The 8,628-nt window shown below is 43.0% G+C and overlaps 2 protein-coding genes across 2 annotated transcripts in view; both read right to left on the bottom strand.

Annotated features, from left to right (window-relative positions):
* The window catches only part of LOC123069538 (E3 ubiquitin-protein ligase hel2), a 5,103-nt gene extending 4,986 nt beyond the window's left edge, over positions 1-117 (bottom strand). Inside the window, exon 1 of the mRNA XM_044492425.1 lies at positions 6-117. The gene's annotated coding sequence lies outside the window, so the exon portion shown is untranslated. The remainder of the gene's footprint in view (positions 1-5) is intronic.
* Positions 118-1,438: 1,321 nt separating this feature from the next.
* LOC123069537 (50S ribosomal protein L3-2, mitochondrial) lies at positions 1,439-8,628 on the bottom strand. The gene is made up of 5 exons (XM_044492424.1): positions 8,136-8,628; positions 7,028-7,237; positions 5,229-5,333; positions 2,006-2,119; positions 1,439-1,915 (listed from the first exon to the last, which is right to left on the bottom strand). Exons 1-5 carry the CDS (start codon positions 8,475-8,477, stop codon positions 1,745-1,747), a joined length of 942 nt encoding a protein of 313 aa, XP_044348359.1. The 5' UTR covers positions 8,478-8,628; the 3' UTR covers positions 1,439-1,744.

The following is an 8,628-nucleotide window of genomic DNA, read 5'->3' as shown; positions in this document are numbered from 1 at the left end:
GGAGGAATCTGCTGGTTGGAGAAGCGGGGGCAACGGAGGGGAGGGGAGGTGAGGGGGGAAGGAGGGGTCCGGTCGAGCGCACGACGCCACAATGTCGGAGTTGGTGGGGAGCCCTGCACAGTACGGTAACTGCTGGCGCTGGAGCGGGGCAAGTGCGTGTTGTTTCGATTAGGATGTTCCCTTGAAATAGCAAAACTGATTAGGATCTTTCCCTTGTATTTACAGAATTTATTTAAGAATATTAAATTAAATTTTATAAATTAAATGAGATAAAAAAGACCTAGAGAGACATATCTAACAAATCTCGGCGATAAACTATGTCGATCCAATGACCTATATTTCTTCAATTTCAGCGTGCAATTAATATCGTACCAAATATTAAGATCTACAGTATACACGTAATTAATGATATCTTATTTAATATCAATGTCCAATTTTTCTTCTAATATCAACGTGCATTGCATGTATATATTCACCAGTATTTAAAAAGAGAAAATTGATTAGGTTCTATGTTATTGTTTATTTTATTTTGTGATCAAATTTTTTGATTTGTTCATCATGCCATGACAGTACAAAGAATACATAAATAATAAAATTATATCCATGCCCGTAAACAACCTAGCGACGACTATAAGCACTGGAGTGAGCTGAATGTGTGTCGACGTCATCGCCCCTCCCTCATCGAAGCATGGCCAAACTTGTTGTAATAAAAAGTTGAAAAGCCGTCGTGTTGAGGCCCTGCGGGACCTACACAAGAGCAACAGCTTCGCCCATGAAGAGAAGTGTAGATTGAAAGGAGAAGACGAACAAAGACTCCAAGGAGATCTACAAAAGACCAACACCGATCGAATCTCGCAAGATCCGTTGTAGACACATTTTCACATGCCCTCCGACGGCACTAGAGCATCATTGAAACAAGGACTAGACAGGGAGAACATCATTCCAACTTCAAAGAGCAGCTATCATCTCATTTTTCTAAGCAGGACACAAACCCTAAAAAAATTCACAAAAATACCTAAAAAGATAAGCAAGATCCCTCCTGCCGGCAAGGGCAGAGGTCCACCGCGCCACCATAAGGCCACCAGATAAAAGGCGGACCGGCAGAGGCAGAGAAACCCTAAGCTTTTTTTCCCCTTGGAGAGGAGACGGTGGCAGCTGCGTCTAAACGGTTATGCTTTAGGCTGAATATTTTTTGTGAGGGTGACGAGGCTTATATGCAAAGGACGTTCTGTTGTTACATATCTCATGTGTGTTGCTAGACATACATAAATACATGACTTAAAACGAGATTTAGTTAGCTGTGCCTGGTTTGCAAAGTCTCGTGTACATTCATGTTTTCATGCACAGTAGTACTAGTAAGCTAGCACGAAAAAAGAAAAATGGACTAGCGGTATAATCAGGCAATGGCGGAAATTACTTCATCAGGAAACTAGAATAGTAACCTCGGAATAGAGATTTTCGATTTTATATATCTATCTGAATCATAGCTTACACAACTTATTAAACAAAATAAGATCCACTCAGTCGACCAAACAATCAGCTCAAAACCCTAACTGAGTCAGGGCCCTGGCATATATGCCAGGTAATGTACATGGAACAACATTGATCTGGCAGGTCAGTAACGGGGTAACTCTTGTAACCCAGGAGCTACTCATATATCCAATGCAAAATTTAACAGACAATCACGTGGGATTGTCAACACTGCACTGAAAGCAAAAGGGATTCTTCGAAATTTGTCCTAGTCTTAATCTGCTGCCATGAACGGGTCGACGTCACCAAGATCAGCAATGAGCGGCTCCATGTCTTCCAACTCGCCTTCTTGTGAGAAGTACGTAGGGAATGGCAGGAAAGCTCTGTCGGGTTTCTTGTAAATAGAGTCCTTGACGAAAAGAAAGCTGCCTTGAGGACCAGGAACCTGCAAAGTTCACAAGAGAATGCATAACACACATATCACAACATAAACATTTTAGCTAAAAGACGTACTGCACAGTGGAGATGAAATTACCTGGCCTTTCAGATACAGTAAGTTCCTGGCAGGGTCAATTTGGTAAACCCATACATTTTTCACCGTGCGTTGAACACCACCCATGCGCCCAGGCATTTTCCTGTTTTTGAAAACCTGCAACATTGTTACAGCTGTTAGCCTATATGGAGTACTACCGGCTGCTTAGGACACACCGACAGCTTCAAATAGCGCATTCCTACCCAAAAACTAAACTTATAAATGCCAATTCACATTCAGAAGTGCATCTGTTTGTGCTTCTTTAAAGCGGCCTCACTGGTAGCTCACACCTTAGAAACTTGAAACATTCAATAATGTTCATTTCTTGGTGATAATTTAAAGTGGCCTCACTGGTCACTTCCACCTGAGGAAACTCGAAAAGTTCCACAATGTTGCACATAATACATGGAAAGGATTAAAAAAAATAGCTTCTATTGACGGGTTCTACCTTGAGAATGCTATATTTTACTATAAAAACAATCAAGTTGCATGGATTTTCTATTATTTTGCTCTATATATTTACAAATTCACTCACTAACATCTGTCAGGAGTCAAATTCATTTGGCATACATGTAAGTAGCTACATTGTTGCTATTGGCACGTATTCTGAGATGGCCGACAGATGGCATATGTGCTACGTCACACAGATACTTCAGAAAGTGCGCGTATCCAGCCGGATACTGCCCCGATACTCAGATACTGCCTCGATACTGCCCGATACGTATCCCGTAAGTATCCTGTGATTTATTGATTTAAAATAAAGAAAGTAGTGTTTGATACGTCTGGGATACCTTTGGGATACGCTTTGGATACGGCAACCCCTTCGTTCGACGTGAAAAACTGAAAACTCCTCGATCCCCTCCTGGTGCCGCCGCACGTCAACAATTCCCAGCTCGTCCCCTCGACTCCTTGGAGCAGGCAAGCAGTCCCAGCCCGCAGGTCTCCAACTCTCCGTAAATTCTCAGCTCCAGTTCTCTCCTCTCCCGCATGTTCTTCTCTCCTTCTCACCTTCTGAACTCCAATCCAATCGACGCTGATCGGTCGCTGGCTCGTCACCGGCAGAAGACATCCGTGTATCCCCTGCAGGAGGTATGTTCTCATCTCCCTCTCTTTCTCTGAGCTCTCTTCTCCATCTCCTTCTCTGAATTCTGTACGTAGGTGTTTTAGGTTTAGGTTTTAAGATCAAATTGTCTAATCTGTTTTCCTAATCTCCTTTTACCAAGCAGATCGGCCATGTCTAGTAGGTCTTCTTCAGTTAGAAGTGAAGCAGGCAGTGGAGGTAGCGTGGATGCAGTCCATGTATTGGCTGCTGCTCGTGTGATCCCGGAAGATGATAATGAGGAGAAGCCTTATTGATTTGTGAGCTGGTCGTGATGTGAACTCCCGTTTTATTTTGTGAGAACCTGAACCTAAATTATGATATTTATCTATCTATGTGACTATGTGCGTGTGAATTTGATGTGTGAATTGTGAATGTGATTACCTTATTTGTTAAGCAATTATGTCAAACCATTGACATCGTCCAGCCGTAGAAATGCAGTATTTGTTAAGCAATTGTGAAGACTTCAAATTTTTAAGAAAACTGTGTGTTTCCTACTGAAAACTCGTTATTTTTTTATATCTTTAATAATTAATATGCATATACAAAAGAGCGAATTTGACATGGGAGGAGTCCGTTAAGAGAGACCTGAAGGATTGGAGTATCGACAAAGAGCGAGCTATGGACAGGGGTGCGTGGAAGCTTGCTATCCATGTGCCAGAGCCATGAGTTGGTTGCGAGATCTTACGGGTTTCACCTCTAGCCTACCCCAACTTGTTTGGGACTAAAGGCTTTGTTGTTGTTGTTTGTTGTTGTTGTTGTATACAAACGTATCCCCGTATCCTAGTTTTTAGAAAACTGACGTATCGGGCGTATCCCCATATCGCATATCCGATACGTATCCAAGTATCCGTGCAACGTAGCATATGTGAGCACAGGCCAGTTTGACAAGTATCAAGTAAAATTAGCACCCTTATTGTCTCTCTCTAGATTCCAATTGAATTAGGAAGAAAAATAATATGTTCCCTAGAAACAAAACCCCAAGGACCCAAACCCTAAAGCCCTAACTACCTTTGTTGCTGATGCATGCGCATTACCAACACCACTTTTAAGCTTTGAGATTTAACTCCATCAGGATGTAAAAACTTGATTGAGCGAATTTCAAGTCACTGTAGGCCACAAGGGTAAAAAGCAAAGTGCACATATCATTTTCCGTGAGAAGCATTATTTTGTGGGTCTTATACATCTATACATGTACATCCAGTGAAGCCATCACTAAGGCCTCCTTTTGGTCCATAGGATAGGAATATCATAAAGGGCAGCCCCAGTGCATGTAGCTCCCGCTTGCGCAAGGTCTGGGGAAGGGTCCGACCACTTTGGGTCTATTGTACGCAGCCTTTCCCTACATTTCTGCAAGAGGCTGTTTCCAGGACTTGAACCCGTGACCTCATGGTCACAAGGCAGCAGCTTTACCACTGCGCCAAGGCTCCCCTTCAGGATAGGAATATCATAGGAATAGAAAAACCATAGAAAGTGAGGTGGCATGCATCTCAATTCCTATAGTGAAAGAGATGTCACTTGATTCATAGGAAAGGAATTTTTCTATTGGGTCTAGGCCCATGTTTTTTTTCCTTTGAAATGTGAAGGATTGGTTCCTATCCTCCATAGGAATATGAATTCATCCCTACCAAACCAAAGGACTCCAAACAATTTTTTCCAACAAAAATCCTACAAACCAAAGAAGGCCTAAGATCAGAATAACAGCATACACTACAATCTTAGGGAGACACAATCATTGTTTTGGGCACATACACTGATACATATAAGATTAAACCTTATATGATACTCCCTGAGTAGACACTAAAAAAGATAGAAGATGCAAATCCACTTAATATTATGCAGTTATGCACAACACACAAGGCAGTCCTATGATTACTCACTAATTAGAAGTATAATAAAACAGCACTGCTACTAATTACTGAAGCAAGGTCTTATCTATCCTAATCATTTTACATATTAGAAATAAACTGGCAAATAAATACAACATCCAAGAATAGTCATGCCAAGAGGGTGCATAACTTCCAGCAGAAGTCCAATGCTGCGTGTTCTAATGGCTACCATGTCTCTTTTCAGAGGAGACATGTATACGAATTGTTCAGTGCGTGGACTTGTGAGTTTATAACATACCCTGCCAGGAGCATCCCTTTGACCTGTAGAACCGATGCTGCGATGTGATAAAGAAGCACCATGTGATGCAGGCATCCCACTAAAACCATGTCTTTTCATGCCACCCTACAGGAGTAGAAAATATAATGTTATATAATTGATGTACAGTGTTACATTGACATATTTCAGTAATTGGTTTGTTCTAAAAGAGGAAAGTACTAGTATCTTAAGTGTAGCAGCAAAAGTTAAGTTGTAACATTATGAGAATATATATACTTGATTGCATTGGCGACGTGAAATTAAGTTGAAACATTGAAAATCATCCACAACTTAGATTAACATCCCAAACTAACATTATACCAGTGTTCATTGATTACGAGTCAGAGTGACTAGTTGCTAGACTACTATATGAGTCGCATTCTAGGTGTCAACTAGAAATCTCGTGTAGACTAGTTCGCCGAGTCGAGCAGTCGAAGGACTAGTCGTGCACCTTGAGTCGTTCGACTAAAAAAAAGGGTTGGGAGAGGATAAGTGAGCGAGCCGCCCAGCCCAGAGCCCACAGCCCATGAGAGGGAAAATTTCGCCCGCTAAGTTTCCAGCCCGCTCCGAGCCGCCTCGCCTGGGAGTCTGGTAGGAGGCGCCGCCAGCACCCAATGTCCCACCGGTGCCGGCACCCACCACCGCCCCTCCACCCCTGCTTGCTTCAGTTTCAAGATCCTTCGGTCTGAACTGCAATGTCTACGCCGCCGGAGATACCTCAAGTAGTGTGTTCAGCAGCTGCTGCAGCTCAAGCCGATGAGCAATACGATCCATCGAAGGATCCTGCAAGAAGCCAACTAGGAGCAAGGATCCAGAATGGAAATATGCTTATTGGCCTGATATGCAGGACAAATTGACGCTCCAATGCACTTTGTATAGTACTCCCTCCATTCCATCATATAGTGCGCCCGCGCTTCCCGAGATTCAAGTTTGACCATAAATTTAACTATCGAGACCGACTGCGGCGGGAGCAAAAATTATACCAGTGAATTCGTATTTGAATTCACTGGTATAATTTTTGCTCCCACCGCAGTCGGTCTCGTTGGTTAAATTTACGGTCAAACTTGGACGTCGGGAAGCGCGGGCGCACTACATTGTGGAACGGAGGGAGTATATACTCCCTCCGTCCCGAATTACTTGTCTTAGATTTGATGTATCTAGACACGTTTTAGTGTTAGAAATATCCGTATATAGACCAATCTAAGACAAGTAATTTGGACGGAAGTAATATTACATACTAATACTAGGTCTTAGTAATTGATTACTGCAAGTTGTGTGCTACAGTACCATGTCAGCCTAGTCCAGCAGTAGTCTAGACTAGTCATGATTAGTCTATGAGTCTCAACCTTTGAACGACTCGTCGACTCGTAAACGTTGCTAGTGTTACATTTAAAAGAAATTTAAAACAATTTTCATCAATTAAGTTGATCTCACATATAACCAAACTGCATTTTTAATTACCAGCAATCAATATTTGTATTTATCTATGTTTTTAAAAATCATTGGCAATGACTTGATTGTCAAAGAGCCAGCAGCGAAAGCAAACATTAAGGTTTTTGGAACAAGGCTGCTTCCTAAAATCAAGGGATAGCTAGGACCCTAGGATGTATAGACAACATTTTGAAGCAGATGCACACAATTTTAATTGTCTATTTTTGAAGGAAGAGGTGTTACGGAAGGAAACCGACTATTTAATGACGCTGTGTTCAAATAAAATGGTAAACATGGTGATTTGTCAGCAAGTGCAAAAACCATTTTACGTGGTAGACAAAAATACATACCGCAAAACCTTTTCCCTTTGTGATTCCAATGACATCCACAAATTGCCCAGGTACAAAATGACGAACCGAGATGGTTGTTCCAACAGGAAGAAGTGCATCCTCAGTAACAGGAAACTCCTTTAATTTTCTCTTAAGAGGGACTCCTTGTGATCTAAAGTGGCCCACTTCAGGCTTTGTTAGATGCTTTTCCTTCTTTTGGCCTGCTCCGAGCTAAAAAAATACCAGGAGAGACTTTCAGAAGTTAGCGAAAATTTGCACTATAAAAGTGGTAACAACAAAACCTGAAGAGCATAAGTGCTACAAACTAAACAAACTAAACATATATACTTGCATTTAGATCAACAAAATACAGAACCAAGATGGAATGTTTATATTGCACTAATGTGTCTAAATTATCCATTTTGGGGGCAGGTAGTCATCTGCAATGCAGCAACTGGCATGAACTTAGCGCTAACAAAACTCGATGGTTATTCCTCAAGCATATTGCTAGTTGTTACTGCAAATTTAGGAGATGACAAAACATTGGGAGCACAATTAAAACAACCTGATTTGATCAGCCGACCTAATACACACGATATCATGTTTGTAGAGAATGGTAAGAAAACGTGAAGCAGGCTAGGTGTTCTGTTTTTTTCTAAATTATAATTCCCAGCCCCCATTGGAGAGACGTGGGAAGAAAATCGCTATTACATGAGTTTGGTCACAAACATAAAATAAACATAACTACCTTCGGCAGCTAGTCTCAACGCTAATGATCTAGTCATGTAGTGAGTTACCAATAAGTCATCGAAGAGCACTTAAATTTCTAACAAAAATATATTTTACGACATCTTACGTCTAGATCGAACCTTAATCGCATGGGAGGCCAAACTTTAGACCTAAAGGCACAAAACACTCAAATTGCTTTGAGTCTTAACAAATGGGTAAAAACTAGCACTACTTTTATGAGTCTAATTCCTTGAGATTTCACAGAATCAAGTTCCAATACTTATTTTCTCAGTGGAACACCAAGGAGTACTTATTTTGTCAGTGAAGTGTGAAACAATGCAGCAGTTTGTGATCCCTGTCATATACAAAGTTTGGTACAAAGATGAGAAATTTGCAGCACCTGCAGCGCGTAGAACCCCTCCTTCTCGGCGGTCTTGACCTGGCAGACGACATTGTCGTCGACCCAGAGGACGGTGATGGGAACCTTGGCCCCCCACTTGTCCCACATCGCCGACATGCCGCACTTCACGCCGATCACGCCGGTCCGCCGGGAATCCGGGCCCATGACAGCAGGACGCGCCTCTATGATCCGGCCTCCGCCCTCGCCGCCGGCGCCGGCATCGTCGTCGTCGGGATGGGAGACGAGAGGCTCCGCGGAGAAGAGGCGGCAAGGGGGGAGGCGGGGCCCGGCGAGGGAGAGGTGGCGGAGGCGTGCGAGAAGACTTCTCGAGGCGGCCGCCATGGCGGTAGCGGCGGCGGCGTTCGCGTTGGCGTTGGTTGTGCGCTGGAGATGGGCCGCGCGGCGGGATGGGTGGGGGTTTACGCGGCGGCGAGGTGGGTAGGGTTTAGTGAAGTGGGGAGATCGGGGGGAATGGCCCAGATGGGGAGGAGCA

This window comes from Triticum aestivum, chromosome 3B (assembly GCF_018294505.1).
Source record: "Triticum aestivum cultivar Chinese Spring chromosome 3B, IWGSC CS RefSeq v2.1, whole genome shotgun sequence".
In the NCBI taxonomy this organism is placed as follows: Eukaryota; Viridiplantae; Streptophyta; class Magnoliopsida; order Poales; family Poaceae; genus Triticum; species Triticum aestivum.
This window is presented reverse-complemented; position numbering and strand designations above follow the sequence as displayed.

What these genes read in the sequence shown, in the direction of transcription:
- LOC123069537 (XM_044492424.1), bottom strand. Translation starts at nt 8,477, where the DNA reads ATGGCGGCCGCCTCGAGAAGTCTTCTCGCACGCCTCCGCCACCTCTCC. An exon ending in AAAGGGATGCTCCTGGCAGG is followed by an intron (nt 2,120 to 5,228) that starts GTATGTTATAAA and finishes ACAATGTTGCAG; the next exon opens with GTTTTCAAAAACAGGAAAAT. An exon ending in TACTGTATCTGAAAGGCCAG is followed by an intron (nt 1,916 to 2,005) that starts GTAATTTCATCT and finishes TGAACTTTGCAG; the next exon opens with GTTCCTGGTCCTCAAGGCAG.